Here is a 22,243-nt window from a genome sequence, read left to right on the forward strand (position 1 = left end):
TGGTATTGAGAGGTGACGGGTAGAATAAAATGAGGCTGAGCAGGGTAGATGATAGCAGTGCGTTCTTACGAATGATGACGATTTGTTTGATCTTCAACTGGGTTTAACTGTTGTGTCTTACCTAGGTACTTACGCCGAAATGTGCACCTCTTAAAGATCTCAAAATACCCTGGACCTAGAAATATAGCCAGTCTTTATTCTCTGGACTTGTACAATATCACAGTCTTCAACTCCCTTATCCCTTGTCCGGAATTCCATTTTCTAAATTCAAGTCATTAGTCCTGGGCTGTATCAGAGTTATCACAGCCGTGTTCACTACTCATCTTGCCACATCGTTTCACTTTGAGTCTGCTTTATAGTCCAGGCACAAGGAAAGACACAAAATCGAGAACAGCATCCATGTACACGTTGGCAAATAGGAAAAAAGAATCGTAAGCATACTGCCTATCATATGCCATTTAATAAAATATCCACCTCAATTCATCATCATCATTGAGGAATGTCGTCGCGATTAAGCTACGTCCTTCCATCTTCAAAAAATGCAAGCTCTTAAGCTTAAGTGAATGGAGCCAATGAAATCTCGCGATAGAGGCTGGGGGCAGCGTTTCCCGCGGGATATCATGTGATGCAACACGAGCAAGCCAACGCAAAAGTGGGGCGATGTCAAAACTCAGATCCTCACCAAAACAACACGAAAATGCCTCACCAGCATTACCAACGTCAAAAAGAAACAATCAGGGCTCCACCGGGGATTGAACCCGGGACCTCTCGCACCCAAAGCGAGAATCATACCGCTAGACCATGAAGCCGAATCGTAGTTGTTATCAAGCGAACTGTAAAGTTGCAATATGATCGTAGTGTTCTAGTAGGGAAGAGTCTTCAGGCCTCGCCACCCTCCTGCTGTCCACCCTCAGATGCCTGTCAGCAATTTCCCAACCTCAAGTACGGAGTACACGTTCTCATGCTCGCCAAGGTCACTCATTCCCATCTGTAACAGGACAACCTCATCATGGTATCTCAACCTCACGAAACTTGGAAGCTAGCCACACATCATAGCAAATTAGAGCAGACGCACTGTTCACGTGAGCGGTCACATTCTGTCCTCTTCTAAGCATATAAGTTGCTCTCTCTGGCACACACTTTTTCCTGTGCTTTGTGTCAGATGAGGCTTTCCGGACTTTCGGAGCTCCCCCGCATCACCAACACCGAGTGGGGCCGTCAGAAACCAACCGTACTGAAATAGCACGACAACTCGTTTCTTAGCATCGTTGATTAGACGCGGGAAGATATTAGAGTAAAGGCGATGTATGAAAGCCTCTTATCAAATCAGAATCCATCGACAGCCAACGGTACGCGTGGCAAGCGGGGATTCCTCATATCATGCTTTGTTCTGTCGAACCGCTGCTCTATAATCCCTGCATTTATAAATGATACAACCAACATGCATATAACCCTAGTCATCATTGTGCCAGTCGGCCCCCGTTGAAGTCAGTTTACTCGCGCCCAAGTTGACTTGCTTCAAATAGAGCGGGGAAGGATAGACGCAGTAAAAACCTCACGTAAACCGTATCACAATACAAGCTCATGGGTTGGCCTGCTTGATTCAGCATCCGCACTCACAACTCACTCTTTACCTCGTTTTACTCACTTGATGGATTCCGTCGCAACCACTAAGGCCGAGGCGGATGCTCATCTGGAAACTCTCCGTCAAAAGAGGGGCGTTGGTAGAGAACAACCAGAGGAGTCTGTTCTTGTACAAAGTCTGGACCAGGCACTTAAAATGCGTGTACTTTTATCCAGGAGTATGATATCGTGTACTGACTACTTACCAATAGCGTTTCCGATCAACTCTACAAAGCTTCAACACATTTCATTCTCGAGTTAATCCAGAATGCGGATGACAACCAGTATGATTCTGAAATTGTGCCCAGTCTGCGACTGGCATTGTACAATAATGGAGGTCATAGATATTTCCGGTCTGACTGTAACGAAGTTGGCTTCACATTCAAGCAACTTGACGCTCTGACACGAGTCGGTCAAAGTACCAAGGCCGCCACCATCGACAATTCGAAGTCGTGCATCGGCGAAAAGGGCATCGGATTCAAGTCCGTGTTCAAGGTAGCTGATGTGGTCCACGTTGCAAGTGGGTTTTACGAGTTCAAGCTTGACCGCAATGCTCGCATCGGAATGATTCTTCCAATTACCTCACAATTTCCTACTGCGGATCGCGTAGTTGATAATACGCAGTTCCTGCTGGAGTTGAAAAGTCAACGCGACTACGATGTCATCAAGGAGGAGCTAAACAGTATCGAGCCAGATATGTTGCTCTTCTTACGAAATCTCGACCAGGTCCATATATCTATTCGCGGCTTGAACAAGCAGTATCGACGCAAGATCAACAGATCAGACCCGAGATATGACGGAGAAACTGTAAAGATATCTGTTCAGGGCGACGCCGTAACCTCAAAAGAATACATCGTTCACCGATATACTGCCAAAAATTTACCTCCGGTGCCCCAGAGAGAAGGCATTGATTCTTCTGAGGTTGTGATAGCATTCACGGTTGATAATGAAGCCACTTCTGTATTCATCACTCAAAAGGTGTTTGCTTTCCTCCCAGTGGATGACTTTGGCTTCCGTGTAAGTGACCTTTCAGTTGAGCGAATATACATAGGCAGCCAAGAATATAACACTAATGGCTTGCTCGGTTTAGTTTCTTATCCATGCGGATTTTATACTTGTAGCCAGTCGAGAGCGTCTCGATGAATCAAGCCTCTGGAACCATTCTCTCAGGGATCTAATCGAGACTGCCTTCGTGAAATCAATCCGTCGTCTTGTTGCACTATCCCCTACCCAGGATGGGGAGGGACTTTGCTACAAGTGGCCGAAATACCTCCCTCGCCATCCCGAAACCTCAGGATTTTGGCATGACCTCCATCAAAATATGATGAATGCCCTGCGTAAGACACCTTTGCTTGAGTCGGGAGCGGACGACACCCTACGAAAGCCTACTGATCTCTACTACGTACCCAGAGATTGGAGATTCGAGAACGGAGCTCTTTTCGACCTCCCGCCACTATTGAAAACGCACTTGTCATTCAAATATGATAGTGTAAGGTCGGAACTCTCCCTGATTGGGGTCGACAGTCTCGACATCAATGATCTGTGGCGAGAATTTTCCCAATGGATCAATGAAGTTGGGATCGACGGTCTCAAAACACGGCCAATCAAGTGGCACCAAAAGGTCAGTTCGATCTTCTGCGGCCGACGAGAACTAAGAGAGAAGCTCCGAAATTTACCAATTGTCCCTCTTCGGGATGGTTCATGGGTCAGGGCGCGCCAGGATTGCGTCTTTTTTACTTCTACGCAAAACGAAGAGCATGTGCCCACTGGTATCGAGCTATTTCTCGTGGATCGCTCTGTATCTAAAGATCCAGAAAGAAGAAGATTTCTGAGTTTCTTGGGAATTCAAGAATACAGTCCCACCCAAGTTTGCGAACTGATTATCAAACTTCACCATGATCTGCCTCCGGGGGCCTCCCGCACAGAAATGGATCTTGTCACAGACGCTCTTTATCTTTTTGATCATCGATTGTGTCTCAGATACGAAGTTCCTAATATTGAATTTGCCGCTGTAAAAGGTGGAAAGGCCATTTGTAGCAGAGAGCGTCATCTTTACTTGGTCGACCCCGATGTCAAGCCTAGTTTGATAGCAAAATATCAGAATACTGCGCAAAGTCCACTCGTGGTGCTATCTGACAAGTATGAGGCTGCGCTGTGCAAAGACCGACCACGAGAAGATGCAGACTCATTTCGACGGTGGCTCCTGGGATCCACATATCGAGAGTTTTCCACAGTCCCGGCACTTTTATATAATAACGAACTGAGCGCCGAGTGGCACTTTCTTCGCAGTCACGACGTGATGGATTTACTACAAGCAATCAGGCTACAATGGGACAAAAAAGCCATTCTATCCCCCATAATTATCAAGGCTGCGGCAGAACTTCAAGTGCCTGGCTCCGATGGATATTGGAGACCTCTGGGTCGCCTAGCTATCCCGACTACGGAGCTGAAACAAAAATGCCCGCATCTCGATTTTGTGAGCCTTCCAAATCCTAAAGTGTACAACTGGGGGTTTCTATCAGTTCTGGGCGTCTTGACCACCCGAAATACAACAGCAACTCTACGAGAGCTTCAGAAGCTTTCACAGCTGCAAGCAGATAAGGTAGATAAGGATGCAATAAAAGAAATCTACGAAGCACTGAACGCAAGCATGCGATCCGAGTGGAAGGAGATAAAGTAAGTAAAACCACAACATCAATCTGAACGTCAATGCTAAACACACCACAGAACAGCTTTCCTGGAAGAGTCCCTTGTGTTTGTTGAAAAACCAAAGCCAAGATGGTTAAGTCATCTCTCCTGCGTCTGGGATGGCCCAGGTGCTCTGAAGCAGGTCACAAAACTCAGATATCGCTACCCCACATGCAGACAGTTATTCGTATCCATTCTCTGTGTGAAGCAAGCCAGCACTGGAGATATTGTCAAGGAACTGTGTTCTGTCTCAGATGAAGGCGATATGGCTACCCAGCGCTTCAGTGAGCTGTTCTTTCTACTAGGGCGCTATCGTCGTGACCATGAAGAGCTGAGCAGGGATCAGGTTCGAAGAATCCGAGAAGCTGCGGTATTTCCTATTGTGGTTGAAGGAGGAAACAGTGACGAACAGCCCAATATCACACTACAGTCTATATGTGAGGGTGATTGGTACGTTCCAGATCAAATACTTCTGGAACAAGCTTTTCGATCCAGGGTTTCTATGCTTAGCATGCCTGTAAAGGACGCCGAGTCTTTGCGTGCCCTCTTTGAGGATCTGGATTGCGAGAAAAGGTTTCTCTCTTGTGCTGTTGAACAAACAACTGAACCGAGAGGCACGTGTATTCGTGACTTGAGCCGGGAAGATGATTTCATGACTCGACTTGACTGTATTGCGTATGTATGACTATACTACGCGATAGGTTTGCGCTCACCATTTCTAGGCTAGCGACAGACCAGCCGGCGCTCGTCGAGCATATCACGCTGCAAATGTGGTCGGTGTCATCAATCCTAACTAAAAGTCGATTGGGAGGCATTGAGATCAGCAATGAAGACAGGTTAATCACGATCAGAGATGATGGAGAGGTCACAAACATATACATCCGCGAACATATAGTCATGGCCGAGCAGTTCAAGGTCGATCTTGAATTGCTGGAGTATTTCACTAGTCTATTGGACGTTGATGCTGAGCACACCAAGCTTGTCACCCTCCTCCTGAAAGAACCTATTGTCCAACTCTCTGGCATCCTGGAGAGATATAATATCGAAGTACCCGATAATTTGGACAATGGAGATACTGGCAATCAAGAAAGCGACGGTGAGGACCAAGAAAGCAATAGCGAGGATCAAGAAAGCAGCTATGAGGATAAAGCGATGACGATTATACATCCAACCACAGACTACTCAGTTAACGATTCTGACAGAGAGGAAACGATGGAGAGCGGAAACGAAAGCTGGCTTATTGACTTGGCAAGAGAATTCGGGAATCTTAGAATCTCACCAGCAGCAGGTGGCAACGATGAAACTTTCACCACTCCAGAAAGCTCGCCTCGACTTATCCAACGGCACGAAGTGACTCCTTCTCACAACTCAAGGAGCCAAAGAATTGTCCAAGGACCGGCCGTGTTTCATGCAGATGAGACACCAGTTGCGAAAACTCCGAGAAGTACTGCTCAGTTTGGTGCTATACTAGACTACCGTCTGCTAACACAAACAGCAGAAGACCCATCTAGCGGGGGAGATCTTTCTTTGCCTCGCTATTCACCCATAGAGACTCCGTCCTACCAAAGTATCCTCAGTTCAAATGGCCCCAGACCCGCTCAAAATTCTCCTAGAGCCTTTGAAAGTCCATCTAACAGATATAGAGAGATTGGGTTCCTTGGGGAGCGTTTCGTATGTCATCCTAGGCAATCATCAAACTATTAGTCCCTGACATATATGTTTTGCAGGTTTATCGTATGTTTCAATCTCGCATCAAGGATTGGACGTATGAGAATTGGACGAGTAAGTTGCGAGTCGAGGCCGGGCATCCCCGATTCACTGAGCGCGAAAAGGACTTTTCCGACTTTACATACCAGGATCGTTTTGGACAAATGAAGGGAGTGCTGCGAGAGGCTGGCATGGACGTAATCGTCGAATGGACTCATAACACGAAGTTTCATCTTGAGGTCAAGGCAACACTAGGTCCTTGCAGTGAGCCATGTTTCGTGTCCCAGAATCAACTTGACAAGGTCTGAAATACAGTGATTGCTATGGTATATATCTCTGTGCTAACGCTTTGGTAGATGCGCCAGTACGAAGGGGACTTAGGCAACGTCTATATCCTCATTCGGGTTTTCCAGTTGGAAGCAGAAGGTGGCCCAAGCTTTCGATTCTTTTTAAATCCTTGGAGTCTCTACTTGGAGGGGGCTCTCAACTTTAGGTCGAATGAAGGATATAAGGTGTATGGGTTGGTACAAGCTTACCACAGCGGCTGAGATTCAGCGCCAGTAGTTTGGGCGATGCCAGTTGGAGTAGTTGTAAGGATACTCGCAGATGTCTGATTAGGAAGGACCTGATTTAACTGTTCCGCCTACTTCAATTGGGTGCCTCCGAAGCAGGTGCATGTTTCGTGCTACCTCCACCCGAAGAAGTTTACAGCAACTGCGGCCTTATTGCGTGATCACATTACCGATGATGTAAGGATTGGCTTGAATGGACTAGTATATCTTGTCCAAGTTCATTGACGAAGCAGTTTATCCTTTGTCACGCGAAATCTGTATTAACAACGCCATCTTATACCGGTTGAAAGAAGCAGGACCTTATTCTGAGTATCTCAAGATTTCTCAAGTGTACCAAACTCAATTTACCAGATGAGACCAGTCTACAATGCAACCATGCAACTCGATCTCAGCTACCAAATCTAGTCTACCTAAGCCTCATCACTGTGAAATGCGCAGCGGGAAAGAGATGTGGTTGTGAAACTCACCCCACTTGATAGAGAACAGCCCCTTGAAATTGCCATCCCGAAGCATCTTGCAATCCGCCTTGTGACCCTTCTCGTTCCAACCGCGGAGCTGACAATTCTGGCTGCAGTACCAAAAGAAACCGCACTTGGCACACTTCATCAGCTTGGTCGACTTCTTGCTGCATGCGTGGCAGGTTCTCATCCCGTCGGTGAGGGTAGCGTGAGTTTGGACTCTGTCGCTGAGCTGCATCATGTTGTCGAGGGAAATCGGGAAGATCTGCAAAAGAATTAGCATAAGAAGACGTTGAGGGAGAACATATTAACCTTGAGGTACTGAAGGTCTTCGTGGCGGATACCGATGGTCATATCCATAAAGAGATGCTTGACAGCATAGAAGATGGCGACAGTGTTTCCGACTTGAAGGTTCGAGGGGCCGATCTCGACACCACGGGCCTCCGTGTAGATAGCAACCGGAATCTCTAAACCATCTCGGTCCTTGACGGTGAGCTTAACGCGGAGATCGATCTCGACCTCGACGATCTCGCCGATGAACACCCAGTGCTTGTGAGGCTCCCAGAAACCGTTCTCTCTTTCGCGGTAGTAGTGAGGGTCAAGATGATTGTCCCAGGCTAGGTCTTCGAATGCTGGGAAGTGCTCTTTGTCTCGCAGATTCGCGAGTTGGGCGTCGTTGGAAGCCATGATGTATGGCAGTGAGAGGCGTCTCGATCTCTCGTCAGATCTTTGATGGGACTCGAGATGACTCTAAGAGTTCTGGAGATGGTCAAGAAAGGCAGAACACAAGCAGGGTTCGGAATTTATGGTAGATGGCAGGTAATGCCGTTTGTAAACGGCTGGCTGCAGCGTTTGTCGGTCCCCTGCGGTGCCATAAATAAGCGGCTTGGGTACCTCTTGTTTGTGACGAATGATTGTTTAGCAGACATGTATTGTACTGCGTCTAGCAGGTAAACTCCTCACTTCGCCGCAGTTAGAATGTCCCTATACATTGTGAAGTTCGTATAAGATTCTCCTCTATTGTTCATGGCTTCTATTTAATTATGAGGACTGCTTATATAACAAATACAGGTGACAGAGCTTCTAGAGTATTAATCAAGATACAGTAAGAGCTATTTACTCATAGAAATAACAACATTGCCGCGTCAGTAATGTCATTATGCTACTCTCCGGCAGTATTGAGATTGACAACGCACAGTTCATATACAAGAGCAAAACTGCGAAAACAAAGCTTTTCCACCACAAGGACTCGAACCTTGGACCTCACCGCTGTAAAGAGCAACCCCCTAAGAGGTCACTGGATAGGTAGTGCGATGTGCGCTGTCCAACTGCGCCATAGCGGACTTCTGACTGTTAATCATGAGGTGTATATCTTTGGTTGATCCAGGATGGACAAGGACAGTATCGAGATTAGCAATGCACTGCTTGTATAAGAAAGAGGAAGAAAGTGTAAAAATAATACTCTTCCGCTCCCAGGAGTCGAACCTGGACCTTACTACTGTAGAGAGGTGACTCCCGAAGGGGTCCCTGGATGGGTAGCAACGCAGTACGCGCACCACTGCGCGAAAGCGGACGTCTGTATGTTGATAATGAGCTATGCATCTTTGGCTGATATAGGCTGAGCTAGTGCTGGGAATCCTCACAGATATCTATAGAATTCCTTATATCATCAGAGTGCCATCATATACGTCCACGCCAGTGGTTGGATTTCGGAAGCAAAGGTTATAGATATATGAGCAGATAATAGCTAATCGCAGCTAGAAAAGTGGCATCACACCGTACACCTCTTTCAGCTGGTCCCAAGTAACACCTTTCCCAAAGATAAGACCTGCAACCATCTTACCAGCAAAGAGGCTTCCTCTGGGTGAAGACATGTACTGACGATAGGTGATCTCTGCACTTTTGGAAGCCATGTAGGTGGAAAGGGGTGTAAGACTCGATTGCCCTAAAATATCCAAATCTGGGTTGTCAAGAGGCGGCTTTCTTTCTTGATTCTGCTCTATCTCCCTTATGGATTGCACAACAAGATCCTTGAAGTCGACCATGGGCTGATTCTCCTCTTCTGACATCTCTGGAAACGTGGCGAATTCTGGGCACACAGACAACTGCTCTAGAGGAGCAGCTTGGGCGCTGCTCCAATCAATAATTCCCGTCAAATTGTACTCTTTGTCAAACAGCATATTGCCAAAATGTAGATCGAGATGACATAGAGGAAATGGGCCTCGGATCCTATCCTCGATGATCATGTGGGTAAGACCTGATTTCAGTACCCAGCATGCTGTCAACCAGTCTGGGTCATCTGGATGCAACTCAATCGATTCACGATTTTCGGCTTGTCTCTGGTTGTAGAAATACTCAAACGACGTTTCCAGAGGCCCTGGCGTAGCGTGCCAATCCATAGCAATGACTTCAACAGGTTGATCAGCTGTATCCCCACAACAAAGACGCCCAATGCGGCTGAAGGTTAGGTTTTGAAGTTCTGTAAAGACGTTTGCGAGCTGCTTCGCTACTCTGGGATGATGTTCGGAAGGTATAGTTGTCGCCAGACCATTCGGAAGAGAGTGACCACGATGCTCCATGAACATGTACGGGTAGCCAAAGGGTTGGTCTGTAGACATCTCAAAGTTGAAAACTCGAGGAATAGGGATGGTAGTATGTTGTTGGATTATCCTCATTGTGGCAATCTCACTGAGCAATGATGTTTTATCGTTGTCGTTCAGTGTTTGATGAGGAATCCGAGCGACCCAGAACACGTTGTCCGAAAATGCAATTTCCAGGACAACATTGTTGAACCCGGATGTGAAATGATTCAGATCGATGCTACATGAAACATCAGGAGACAAGCCTGGCTGATGCTTCCTCCGCGATTCTATCGCGCAAGTCTCCAGATATTCAAAGTTTGCCGAAGAGAACAAGAAGTGAATTCTCTTATGTTTCTCTGAATCCGGTTTCAGACTGTCAAAACCCTGCCAGGAGCTACTTGGTCTTTCCATCTTGCCTTTTCAGCTGGAGGTGCCTTGTGCGCAAGTAATGAGGGAGAGTCGTGTAGACCTGTCATCGTTCACTTCACTCGGAGAACGGCTGAGGCTCGGGAATGCTTTCATCTGTAGACGCGTCGTGATTCGCTACTTTTTATCAGCGAACGATGCGGGGAGGCTTGAAACGATCAGCCAATCAAGAGTGACTTTCTCCCAACAACATAAGCGACAACTCGTGCGTCTCGCCATTGCAGCAACTTATCTCAACTCATATTGCTCAACTTTGCAATGCCACTCCTACGCTTGCCCACCGAGACTCTAAGACAGATCTTTGATCAACTTGATTCGTCTTTCTTTCACGAGGATATAGGCCGCCTCACAGTCTGCAAAGAGTGGTTCGGTTTCGCTCTTCCTGCATGCTTCAAGTCCATCACCCTTTCTCAAGAGGCCCTTCGAAATCTCATCATCTCTACGGCAACGAAAACGGCTTCGCCGCTTGAAAGCAGCCTGGAAACCCTAGATCTTGATCTAAGAGGATATCAATACGACACCTCTCCACCGCAGGAGTCGGATTTACAGCCTGCTACCCCAGGATTCCGTAGGAACTTGCTCGAGACTTGGAAAAAGACCCTAAATGACGACCTCGCTCAGTTTGCCATTATAGTCCAGCAGTCTCATAGATTGCGTACATTGCGCGTACGGGCCTGGAGATCTACTCATCCCTTTTCCACCCCGGAGGGTTATCTGTCACTATCTACGGTGCAAGCTTTGCTCTCAGTGCAAAATCTGAGCGTTTTGGTGCTGGATCTATCTGGAACCTCTCTGGAGCAAGGGGAAGAACGTCACATTTGCCCATCTATCGCTGCTCTTCTTCCCACTCTTAGAACCCTTCACTTATGGATGCGCAGTATCTGCCCTGAGGTATTGAAAACTCAAGATCTCGATAGTAAATTACGGTTAAGTACGGTGGTCGTCAAATTGAGTCTGCTTCCAGATCTGCCGGGCATAACGTCAGCGTCTCACTCTCAACAATGCGGTTCTCAGGGCGGGGGGTGGACTCAATTGAAAGCGGACATACGGGAACAGGCGGAGGCTCTCGTAACTCGAATGGCATCCCCTAAAACCATAAGGATTCTGACTCAAACCCTTCCACGATTTGATACACGGTCGCTAGATGTGTTGACTGGCAAAACAATGAAACTGGATGGCAATGCGGCATGGGATGATGATGGCGAAACGACTCAGGAGGACTCGGAGCCAGAGTTCGACATTCTAGATGAGCAATTTGGTGGTTTCCTAGACGATTGACACTGTTTCTAATTGTCAAGCTTCGGATCAGCTTCTCGTATTGGCTTGGATTGCCATATATGCGGTTTGGCAATGTGATCTATCTGCCGTCCAATGTATAGCCTGCCAGTAATGGATTTCCTCACCCTATGAAGTGCTAAGGAACCTACAACATTTGTCCAATCTCACTTTTACCATTTAGCGACTTGGACCTTCTGCAGAAACACCGCGATAAACCAACTGAGTGTGTTCCACTGAGTTCAAATGCCCTTATTAAACTGATAAAGTATACTGGAGTTTCTAGACTAGACAATAATGACCGGGTCAAGTTTGGCGAGATCCAAACCCTTTAAAGCCTCTCCATACATGATACCATGAACATACGCTTCTCCCAACAAGAGATATCGTCCATTGGCTGTAGGCCGTAGCAGACAAGGAACCAGGCATCCCTCCAAAATCCACACTTCATCAACTTCACGTGTAGAGAGCAAGCCCCAACCTAAGCGCCCTTTCGTTGATATACAGAGACCGCGACCCTTGGCTGTCACTGATATGTTGTTTCTGATACTGAGTTGACGGGTATTCACATCAAACAGGCCGTTGACACGTTGTTCAGGTTAGAAAAGCAGGCTAGAAAATTCCGCCAGACTCGCTCATCAACGTCCTTTTCTTGGTTTGATAAAAGGATAGACCTCGCCCCCGCGAAATGCTTGGGGCTCTGTTCGTCAGTTGTACTGTATGGTAGTACGCCTCTCAGAATCTGCAGGTTTGTGAATTCTTTATGACTTCATTCGTGCGAACCTTTCATCCTCCATACTCATTGAGTCCAGGGTCTCTAAGTTATCTCTGCTGGTTTAAGCTCCCAGCCACAAGTCTCAACTGTAAATAACACATCTGGCATTCTGATCATTGGGCGTTTGTAGGAAGTGTCGTCTTTGCGGTGAGATTCTGTACAAATGGAAGTGGTAGACTTGAGAAACATAAAGTAGTTTTGCTTTTTATGGCGGTTCGGTAATACCAAAAAGAGACTGAGTAATTAATAGTGACAGGGGACAACCCGCAGGACAACATAGCGACTAGCATCAAGAAAACCTAAGAGACACAGTTTCACAAGGATTATTTGCTTTTACTTGCTCAACAGGTCCACTGAAAGCAAACCAACAAACAAGTCAACAGCACATTGATTGAAAAGTAATATGAACAAACCTGTCCTGCATTACAAACTCGTCGCCATGAATGGCTGAGAAAAGGGGAATACTTTCCCACTGTGAGTATTTGAATTTATTAGATGTAGACTATAAGTTAATACGAATTTGTTAAGCGGATGCTACAAGTAAGGAAACTTTCTTAATACACATAACTACATTTAATATCGAGGCAACACACGACGACAAGAGACGGACACAAAGCAATTCCAATCTCAGAACTCGCGCTTGGATGGAAAGAACAATATTTGTCTATAATCAACGCTTTGACAACTATCTCCTTTGCTTCCTATCCATCCCAGTCTCATTAATTGTAACGTCAACGGCAACGGCGGCAAACCCGCTTGAATACGAACCCTAGTGAATTTTCGGATTCCTCCCCTTGTCGCGAATAAAGGGGGCGCGGCAGCTAGACCAAAAACCGATTGGACCATCTTTGGCCGGAGAGATTCTTTTGAGATACGCTGTCGCCGATCAAATAGCACTCCCGTTTCATAACGAGGCTGCAGTTACATTGAGAGATACGACGTATTAAGCAAGAACAAAGGGGCTTGTTGGTCTTATAGGAGCGCGAGACGGCATAAGCGAGTTGGAGCCCGGACGAGGAGTAGGTGGAGTCTTATCCCTGGATTCTTCGGCGGGGACTAGAAGGAGAGTTTGACTCTGGAATTGGAGACGATTCAAGAATTTGCCGACGTTACGAGTCAAACTCTATCTACTGGATGTGTTTCATCATTTTTCTATCCGAGTCAATGTCTAGTTTCGCCGACATCGTACTCAAGAGTCACTCTACTCGCGCGGAGACGGAAATTAGCAGACGTATAGTCATGTGCTAATCTCCAAACGTTCCCAACGGCTTGACGGTAAGACCTAATACCTAGGCCAGAACGAAGGCATCGAATCCATGACATATTGGAATATCCAAATTACTTATTACTAAAAAGCTAAGCAAGGCTGTTGTGGAGGTCACTCCCAAGTCCAAGCTTTGCCCTAATGTTTCGAGACCAAGAAATATGCATTCATAACAGGGAGAACCCGCATATTCAAGCATCATCCCTAAACCCCCGAAGCGAACCGCTCTCCCCGTCTCCATAAAGGTCCACAACGTTCATTTCAAGACTCCATTTTCCAAACTCTAATTCAAATACCGATGAAAGTCAAGACACATCGATATCCATCCTTTCGGAGGGACTGTCTCTGTTTGAAGATGATCGACGATATAGAATTAATCCGATTGGTTCACCAGAATAGTAGCTGTAGATCTAGTCTCGTTAATGACTCGTAGTGCCCGTCGGGTTTCAGCGGACCAACCGTAGATGCGCAAATTAAAAGCAGCCTTGTTTAGTTCGAGCTGACGACACCCAATGTGGAGTAGTGAAAGATGTACAGAGTTGAATGCCGTCGAATTGCACAGACAATGGATTCGTAGTGGCGGCCGTTAGTTTACTCGTAGATGTCATGTCTATCTCAAACTTCCAGACATATTCTAGAACAGCGTCCTCAAGAAGTGAATTACAATTTCTTTGTATTCATCATTCTCGTATTCTCCACGATGCAACCGGATGCCCCATCTTCCGTGAGGCCCTCCCAGATGAATCCTTGGAGAAGCCCAACTATCGCCAGGGGCATTTACATACAATCTCACCACTCGGGGAACAAGAAGCCCACAAAAAGATCGGCCCTGAAGAAATCCCAAATCCCATATCCTTGAAAAAACAGGGTAAGGAAATGCCGTTCACCGCTGGCAACCGACGACTCGTGTGCTCAGCTGCCATCCAGTTATATAGGTAGCGAATGATAGCATGTCATATGCCGATTCTTAGTATAACGCCGACCGTTGGATCTGCATAGAACATATCTTGCCCTAGTTAGTTCTTATCTCACAAGTCTAGTTCATAGCGTTCCAAAACATCTGTGGATTCCTCCGCTAATGCACGTACGTGTCGATCCTGGATCCATGATTTGCCGCGGGAGCAGTGGTCGTATATCATAGCACGATCCCCTCAGCGGACGGTTCGCTAATCTATTTGATGCGCCTCTTTTATTTCTCTTCTTTTGTGGTTTTTGACTTCTGAATCTTTGACGACAGAGGTTGCGATATCGATTTGCCCATTACAAGATGGAGACGACGCCGAGGGAGTCGAAGCAGATTGATTTATGGATTTCTGAATTCATTACGTTTGGGGCTGCGACGGTTTTTATCGGGTTGCGGTTATTGAGTCGACGACTTACGAGAATTGAGTTCTGGTGGGATGATTGGTTTGCGATTGGTTGCTATGTAAGTCGACGACTCTACATGCCATTAACTCTTGAGCATTATACTAACTTCATCAAGGCTGTAGCTATCGCTTGGGTAGTGATCATTCCTATCTGTACGTCCAAATCACGATATTCGATACGACCGAATCTAACCTCGACCAGGGATCAAAGATGCCGGACTTGGACTTCACATCAACGACATTCATGGTCGCGGGACCAAGGCGGAAATATTGATGCACAACAGTCTCATCCTATACGTTGCCGAATTGTTCTACGCTACTGCTCTCTTTTGCGCCAAAGGATCGATCTTGAGCTTTTACTGGCGCATGTTCCGAGTCACCAACATCAAGCTTCCCATTCAGATCTTGGCCTGCTGTTCACTGATATGGATTATCATTCGAGTGAGTATGCCCCGAAGCCATATGCTTGAGAGGTTCTAACGTTAGTAGACATTCATGGGTATCTTCCATTGTATCCCCGTGCAGCGCTTCTGGGATCCCTCTGCTGGAGGCTCTTGCGCCATTGAGGATAAGAAGTTCTTTTTTGGTACTATCCTGGTCCACGTTATGCTTGATATAGCAATCATTGCCCTGCCGATTCTTCAGATTCGCAAGTTACAGTTGCCTTTCTTTCAGAAGATCGGTATCATGCTCATGTTTGTGTTTGGTATTGTGTAAGTGACGACGCTACCGCAGCGTGATCTTTGCTAACTCCTGCAGCATTTGCGCTTCAGCCATGGTTATCATCGTGGCCTCAACTCAGTTCGATGCCACGTCAGAGGATCTAACCTGGAACTTGGTCACCATTGTAGTCTGGGCTTCTGTTGAAGTGAATCTTGTCACTGTATCAAGTATGTATTGAATCTTGCTCCCTTGGCCGTTGCTAACGTTTCTTAGCCTGCCTGCCTACCGTCCGTCCCGCCATCCTATACCTCTTCACTTGCACCAACCCGACATCGACCATCGGCTCCGGTTCCAACAGCTACGGACCCAGCTACGGCCGTAGTCAGACCAAGAACACGATTCGACTGTCAACCCTTCCCAACAACAAAGACAACGACGAGTCAAGCTCCACTCATCAACTTGCCGATTCCGATCAGGGCGGTCGAGGCTCATTGTCTGATTTTGAGAGTCATGCTATGGATCGATACCGAGGAAACGTTTCAACCGTCACTGGTCGTGCCCATGATCATGGCTCAGAAGAGTTCAACACTGGTTCGCCCTTTGGCGGAATCATGGTCAAGAACGAAACAACTGTTCGTATTTCAACGGCTAGACAGTAATAATGATATCGAGAAGCAAGGTAAATGGAGAGTGAAGGGTAATACAGATAACAGGATAACCAATTCGACTTCGGTGTATAAACGAAAAAACCGGCTCAACAGTCACGAAGCAAGAACATGTCTCAATAGAACTTGATAGAATTTTATCAAACATCACTGAATCTCACATGTAATGAAGTAACCAACTCTTCTTGAACTAGAAGTTTTTAAATTCTTTACTTTGATGTTCCGCATCCAGGAGATTCTGTGATCCGAAGCTATCGCATATCGGGTCTAGGGATCGGCTTTGAGCTTCGGATCCAGGAAACCCGAACTCCAACAGCTCCGGCAGTTGGTTAGAAAAGATACCTTTAATGCATACAAAGGATTATTTACCCCAGATATTAGTTAGATATAACCCCAGATTCCTTTGCCGCTTGCAATTACCGTTGCAGCCCCGCAAATATTTCGCCCAAGGAGTTCTGATCCGAGCACCTTAGTATAAAGACCGTCCTCCGGGCCCACTCACTGAGATGCGAATCCAAAACAACACTACAACTCAGTTTCACATACATAGAATACACGAAAATGGTCTTCACACCTCCATCGTGGGTGCCAAAGCTCCCAATTGGTATGAACCAACAAACCCTCCTACAGAAATAGTGCTCATTTTGGCAGATCCTCCTGACTCCATCTGATTTCATGACAAGCGAGACCTATGGCCGACTCCCAATCGCCAAATCAAGAAACCCATTTACTTGCGGTATCACGGGACGGACATATTCTGTTTCCGAAGCTCATCAGCGCGCCGACTTCCTAGCCTGTGCGCTCGCCAAAAGACTCGACTTTTCACCAAACGAAGGTGTTGAATGGGACAAGGTCGTTTCCATCTTTTCTGTCAATACTGTAGGCCAGAAGCGCTTGTTTTTGTCAACGGGTTAACTGATGATTTGCAGATCGATAGCTTCACAGTTACGCAAGCTATTCATCGACTGAACGGCATTATTACACCCGCGAGCTCTGCTTCAGACCTGGAACATCAACTGCGGTCATCTGGGGTCAAAGCGCTCTTCACATGCGCTAGCCGTCTTGATATCGCCGTCAAAGCAGCCAAGACTGTGGGTATTCCTCAAGATCGCATATTCATTCTAGCTACGTCAGACGACAACTCAAAACTGCCTTTCACAACATTTGATGATCTTGTGAAAGAGGGCGCAGACCTACCAAAGTTGGAACCACTAAAATGGGTTAAAGGCCAAGGTGCGAGGCAAGTCGCCTTCCTCTGCTACTCCAGCGGAACGTCTGGACTTCCAGTAAGTGCAAAGGAGTACTGTTACACGTTGACTGACTCACACCGATGGCAGAAAGCAGTTATGATCTCCCATAGAAACGTTATCGCCAACGTCCTTCAACTCACGACATACGAGAGCGTTTCGAGAAAGAAAGATGGAATCGAGACACAAGCATGTCTCGGTGCCCTTCCTTTCAGCCATATTTACGGACTACTCATTATTTCTTTTGCAAGCACTTTCCGAGGTGACGAAGTTGTCGTCCTACCTGAGTTCGATCTGGAGAAGGCTTTGGTTGCTGTTCAAACATATAAGATCGCCCATATGTTTGTCGTAAGTTGTCACTCCTGCTCCTACAATTCGCAGTCTAACCACTGCAGGTACCGCCCATCATCATCCGCATCATCCATAACCAGGCCCTGTGCGCCAAGTACGACTTGAGCTCCGTGCGTTGGCTCTATACTGGTGCTGCACCTCTCGGTTCGGAAGTAGTTGAAGAGGTCAAAAGGCAGTATCCGAAATGGCGTGTCGGTCAAGGCTACGGTACTCAACCCTGTGGTATAGCCCTCCCCATGACTCGAAACTGACAGTCATAGGTTTGACCGAAACCTGTACAGTAGTCTGTACCACGAGCGAAGACGATATCGACATTGGATCTTCAGGCTCTTTGGTGCCCGCAACTAAAGCCATGATTATCGACATCGAGACGGGCGAAGAGATCACAGAGTACAACAAGCCGGGCGAGCTACTCGTGCAGACACCTTCGTTGGTTTTGGGTTATATGAACAACGAACGGGCTACATCTGAGACTTTCATCTGGAGGAAGGACGGTCGCTGGATTCGGACCGGCGATGAGGTTCTCATTCGGCTAGCGCCTTCTGGGAACGAACATCTCGTAGTGGTGGACAGACTCAAGGAGCTTATCAAGGTCAACGTAAGCCTACTTCCACCCTTCCAAACTGGATGTTCCAGAAACAGCGGCTGATATGTACACAGGGTCACCAAGTTGCCCCAGCAGAGCTCGAAGCTCATCTCCTTTCACACCCATACGTCTCAGACTGCGCTGTTATCCAAACACCCAACGACAAGGCCGGCGAGGTACCCAAGGCATACATCGTCAAGTCGGATGCTTGTGGCGGACAACCTGACGAAGCGCTTGCTCGTGCAATCTGCAAACATGTTGAAGATCATAAGCAAAGATACAAGTGGCTTGGAGGTGGTGTTGAGTTTATCGAGACAATCCCAAAGAGTCCCAGTGGCAAGATTCTCAGAAGATTGCTGCGAGACAAAGAAAAGGAAGCAAGGAAGAGTTTGGTGGCCAAGCTTTAGCTGTTTTTTCCCTTCGGGTGACTGAATTGCTGTTGGCAAGAATTGATATTTCAAGCGACTCCAATCCAACAAACCGTTTGTGGAAAGACACTAAATAAACACAAATTGACTTTAACAAATGTTAGAATGAACTCGCCTGCATCAAGGGCGGATGAGACAGCAAAGCTATTTTTGTTGGAATGAACTGGTGTCGCTGACGGTTTGTGATGTGCACTACCACACTGAGGCGCTTCACATTCGTCCACATTGAAATAATTCTAAGCTTTGTCTCAAAGGACGCGAGTTATTTTTCATCTTATTCTATAAAGTAAAATAACATCTGTCTGTATTAGCGTCGGAGTCTTTGTGGTAGCCAGTTAATGTAACAGGAGTTCCAGCGCAGACAGTATCTATCCATGAAAGTATGTCTGTCATATGACAACAAATGCAAAAAGGAAATCCCCAGTACAAGATTTGAACTCGTGACCTTTGTATTTGCATAACAGCAGTAGTTTGTACGGCACCACAGGGGGTAACCGTCGACCAAGACAATGTGCTAACCAACTGCACCAACCGGGGCATGATGTTTTTGAAACTCAGGAGTGGCATTTTGGCATTCAAACGTTACACAAGGAGAATCAAACTGTGAATGCAGTACTTCTTCCACTGTTATCCAAACTCATCGAAAGTTCCGCGGGTCCATCCCAAGACGCACTTGGCACAAATCTACACCTATTCCACCAACATGAGTCTCGAACGCCTCGGAGGAGTGATGCGGAGTTCCAATCTTTAAGCGATCGAATGGCCTGGGAGCTTGAGAGTCGACAGATCAGTCCAGAATGCAATGCTACGTTTAAGATGATAGTTGATTTGATCCAAAGGATCAAACAAGCTACTTGTGAATCTGTACATCATATCCCTCGACCATCCAAACCTACATCACCTGCCCCCCCGGAGCAATAGGTTCGAAGAATGCAATAGGAATAAGTCTTGTTAGTTCTATTGCATGTGGTGTTTCATCCTCCTGGCCGTCCCTAATGGGGCCGCCTCTTGCGCCTGTTGCACCCTCCGATCTTGAAGGTGCTGCGTGGTTTTGAGAAGCAGTGCGGAAACCTTGACCCATCATTTGAACTCGACATGGTCTTCCTGCTGTCGGCATGAATGGCAAAGCCAATTGTTGCATGAGAAGATTAGGTCGATGACGGCCAGTACGGTCTCAGTAGTGTCAACATGAATCTATCATCTCTGGATCGTTATTGAAGTTCTCGTTCGCACCTGCACAACTATTGTGTTTCCAAACAGCTTTATTGAACTATTAAGTATCTAGCCGCAGCCCTGGCTTGACACTGCTATATGGAACCTATTCTTGAGTGTGTTGCCTATAGACTATGCACCACCCGCATTATAGGCAAGGCGGTTATTACTGCCATTGGGGTCAGACACAACATTGGGAATAGCAGCTTTGAGGATACGTTGAGTAACAGCAGCAGAACCTCGGATACCCTCCTTCGAGATAAAATATGCAGCAAGACCAGCAACATGGGGCGCGGCCATACTCGTGCCAGAAAGGTATCTGCTGCTAGAGTCGCTAAGGTGCCACGAACTGAGAATACTACTACCAGGCGCAAAGATATCGACTAAGGAGCCATAATTAGACCACGCAGTGCGGTAGTTAGAACCTTCAGTAGCACCGACAGTAATAGCAGATGGAGCAGAAGCAGGTGAGTAGTATGTGGCGTCGTCATTTGAATTGCCAGCAGAGACAACAACGGTGAGACCAGCATCAGTAGCAGCCTTAACGGCATCATTGACGGCGGCAGTATAGTAGCCCCCGAGGGACATATTAATGACAGCCTTTTGAGCGACACCTCGGGCCTTGGCGTTTTTGACAGCCCACTGCAGGCCTTGGATTAAACCAGCCATAGTGCCAGAGCCAGTCTTATCGAGCACCTTAACTGCAAGCATTCGACAGGCCTTGGCCACGCCGTAGGTTTTGCCGCCGATAGTGCCGGCAACGTGAGTGCCATGGCCATATTCGTCCGTATTGGGAGAGCCGCTGATAAAGTTGGCGCCCCAGGTGGCGCGGCCATCTGAGAACTCCTTGTGGGTGATTCGAATGCCTGTGTCGATTATATATACATTCGTGCCGGCGCCGGCAGTGGTGTCATAGTAGTAGCTTGAGTCGAAGCCGGGGGGTTTAGGTGCATGTGAGATGCGAGCGAGACCCCAAGGGGCTCCTTGCTGGCTGGTGTATGCGCGCTTGGTTAGGGGGCCAAGGGGAAAGGCAGCAGCGGCAGTGATATTAACCACAGTATCCTTCTCAATATAAGCGACCTAGTCACTAGAGTTAGTATCTATCTCATTAGAACTCAAGGTTAGAAGCGCTTACTAGATCAGAGTTGATAACATCTTTGAGCTCTGAGGCTGGAATCTCAGCAATGTAGCCTTGGAAACCACCAAGGTTGATATTCTCAATAACACCCTCTTTGCCCTTAGTCTTGGCCTTGGAAGTGATAGTATGTTCGTGCTTCTGTTTGCTGCCAGACTTCATATTGGGCTTGTACATGACGATGTAGCTGTCCGGAACAACAGCTGCAGAGTCGACCCCACTGTTCTTGATGATCGCCTGGCTAAGGGCTAAACCAACAAGTCCAGTAAGACCGAAAAGAGCTGTGGTAAGCTTCATACTGTAGTTATGATGGTTGCCAAGAGTATAATAAAAGTAAAAGTTCTTTAAGATAAGGAATAGATCTTTATTGTAAAATGTGTTGTGGGTAACAGAAGGATAAAGAGGTCTTTAACAGCCTTCTTATACTTTTTCTCATTCTCTATTATCATCAACTCACTATCCCGCAGTCCTAATATTTTGGTATACTATTGGGCTGAATGGCAAGAACTTCTGCAGGTGGTAGCTTGACCCCGACTAATCGAATAAGGATCACATGGCGGAAATGAAGGGTTCACACTTCCAACGGCTTCTAACTTCTTCAAACGGCTTCTGAGTTCTCCAAACGGCCTCTAAGTTCCAGCCTTAACAACCAGAAACGGAGATCCACAACCGTTCGGCTTCTTAGACCGGACATAGTTCAAAGGTCAGGTCGGTTTAGCCAGCGCCCTCAGTGGCTTGCCATAGCTAAACACACCGTTAAAAAACGGAGATCAATAAGCCCCGTTCCGAAGTAAGTGCTGTGAAAATAAGTCTCGACAACAAATACATAGGAAGGACATTCCACGCATTGAACTTGGGCTGTCAACATGCACGCTAGCTTAGCGCCACTTAAACTTAGGCATTACATTGATGTTCCTGCATATGTAGTCAGCCTTGAAGTAACCCCCACTCTCAGCCGCTTAGGCCTCCCTTTGTGCATACCTTAAACCTTAATTCCTATTCACCGCCATCCTGCCACTAACGCTCATATGCATTGACGGTGGAGGTATACATATTTTGAAAAAGGTTTAAAGCAGGCCAGGCAGGTCATATGGCTCCTGGCTCTTGAGTGGGCTTACAATCTAGACCCTGGGCCAGATTTATACCTCCTCATTATTATCTACACCCAGGCAATAAGGTTCATAGGACCTTGGAAAGTGCACCAAGACAGCATACTGGC

General features: G+C 46.9%; 7 protein-coding genes, 2 non-coding genes and 2 pseudogenes across 16 annotated transcripts; 4 read left to right on the plus strand and 7 right to left on the minus strand.

Moving 5' to 3' along the window:
* Positions 1–737: 737 nt before the first annotated feature.
* Positions 738–809, minus strand: FOIG_12383. The gene has a single exon. It is a non-coding gene; the product is annotated as a tRNA-Pro (tRNA).
* Positions 810–1,507: 698 nt separating this feature from the next.
* FOIG_12384 (uncharacterized protein) lies at positions 1,508–7,031 on the plus strand (the record flags this gene model as incomplete). 6 transcript variants are annotated; one of them, XM_031213289.1, is made up of 9 exons in its annotated part: positions 1,508–1,782; positions 1,836–2,640; positions 2,714–4,299; positions 4,351–4,986; positions 5,034–5,755; positions 5,810–5,982; positions 6,039–6,093; positions 6,144–6,320; positions 6,375–7,031. In XM_031213289.1, 8 exons carry the CDS (start codon positions 1,652–1,654, stop codon positions 6,236–6,238), a joined length of 4,203 nt encoding a protein of 1,400 aa, XP_031057034.1. In that variant the 3' UTR covers positions 6,239–6,320; positions 6,375–7,031. The 6 variants fall into 6 exon arrangements, with proteins under 6 accessions (XP_031057034.1, XP_031057036.1, XP_031057032.1 ...); XM_031213291.1 differs by having other exon boundaries at positions 1,836–4,299; XM_031213287.1 differs by having other exon boundaries at positions 6,039–6,320.
* Positions 7,011–7,735, minus strand: FOIG_12385 (uncharacterized protein; the record flags this gene model as incomplete). The annotated part of the gene is made up of 2 exons (XM_031213292.1): positions 7,011–7,313; positions 7,361–7,735. The coding sequence occupies 2 exons, from the start codon at positions 7,733–7,735 to the stop codon at positions 7,011–7,013; spliced, it is 678 nt and encodes a 225-aa protein (XP_031057037.1).
* Positions 7,736–8,282: 547 nt separating this feature from the next.
* FOIG_12386 lies at positions 8,283–8,391 on the minus strand (annotated as a pseudogene). Its single transcript has one exon. The product of its transcript is annotated as a tRNA-OTHER (tRNA).
* Positions 8,392–8,512: 121 nt separating this feature from the next.
* Positions 8,513–8,621, minus strand: FOIG_12387 (annotated as a pseudogene). The gene has a single exon. The product of its transcript is annotated as a tRNA-OTHER (tRNA).
* A 103-nt stretch (positions 8,622–8,724) lies between these two features.
* FOIG_12388 (uncharacterized protein) lies at positions 8,725–10,132 on the minus strand. Its single transcript, XM_031213293.1, has one exon. The coding sequence runs from the start codon at positions 10,039–10,041 to the stop codon at positions 8,806–8,808; it is 1,236 nt and encodes a 411-aa protein (XP_031057038.1). The 5' UTR covers positions 10,042–10,132; the 3' UTR covers positions 8,725–8,805.
* A 126-nt stretch (positions 10,133–10,258) lies between these two features.
* FOIG_12389 (uncharacterized protein) lies at positions 10,259–11,610 on the plus strand. The gene has a single exon (XM_031213294.1). It carries the CDS (start codon positions 10,315–10,317, stop codon positions 11,332–11,334), a length of 1,020 nt encoding a protein of 339 aa, XP_031057039.1. The 5' UTR covers positions 10,259–10,314; the 3' UTR covers positions 11,335–11,610.
* A 2,916-nt stretch (positions 11,611–14,526) lies between these two features.
* FOIG_12390 (uncharacterized protein) lies at positions 14,527–16,225 on the plus strand. The gene is made up of 6 exons (XM_031213295.1): positions 14,527–14,796; positions 14,854–14,890; positions 14,940–15,178; positions 15,227–15,450; positions 15,497–15,627; positions 15,674–16,225. Exons 1-6 carry the CDS (start codon positions 14,638–14,640, stop codon positions 16,057–16,059), a joined length of 1,176 nt encoding a protein of 391 aa, XP_031057040.1. The 5' UTR covers positions 14,527–14,637; the 3' UTR covers positions 16,060–16,225.
* Positions 16,226–16,740: 515 nt separating this feature from the next.
* FOIG_12391 (uncharacterized protein) lies at positions 16,741–18,692 on the plus strand (the record flags this gene model as incomplete). Its single annotated transcript, XM_031213296.1, has 6 exons — positions 16,741–16,944; positions 16,995–17,351; positions 17,403–17,660; positions 17,708–17,870; positions 17,924–18,261; positions 18,324–18,692. 6 exons carry the CDS (start codon positions 16,741–16,743, stop codon positions 18,654–18,656), a joined length of 1,653 nt encoding a protein of 550 aa, XP_031057041.1. The 3' UTR covers positions 18,657–18,692.
* A 402-nt stretch (positions 18,693–19,094) lies between these two features.
* Positions 19,095–19,214, minus strand: FOIG_12392. The gene has a single exon. It is a non-coding gene; the product is annotated as a tRNA-Thr (tRNA).
* An 807-nt stretch (positions 19,215–20,021) lies between these two features.
* On the minus strand, positions 20,022–21,321 carry FOIG_12393 (uncharacterized protein; the record flags this gene model as incomplete). The annotated part of the gene is made up of 2 exons (XM_031213297.1): positions 20,022–20,969; positions 21,025–21,321. 2 exons carry the CDS (start codon positions 21,319–21,321, stop codon positions 20,022–20,024), a joined length of 1,245 nt encoding a protein of 414 aa, XP_031057042.1.
* Between the last annotated feature and the right edge of the window lie 922 nt (positions 21,322–22,243).

This window comes from Fusarium odoratissimum, assembly GCF_000260195.1.
Source record: "Fusarium odoratissimum NRRL 54006 unplaced genomic scaffold supercont1.26, whole genome shotgun sequence".
Taxonomy (NCBI): Eukaryota; Fungi; Ascomycota; class Sordariomycetes; order Hypocreales; family Nectriaceae; genus Fusarium; species Fusarium odoratissimum.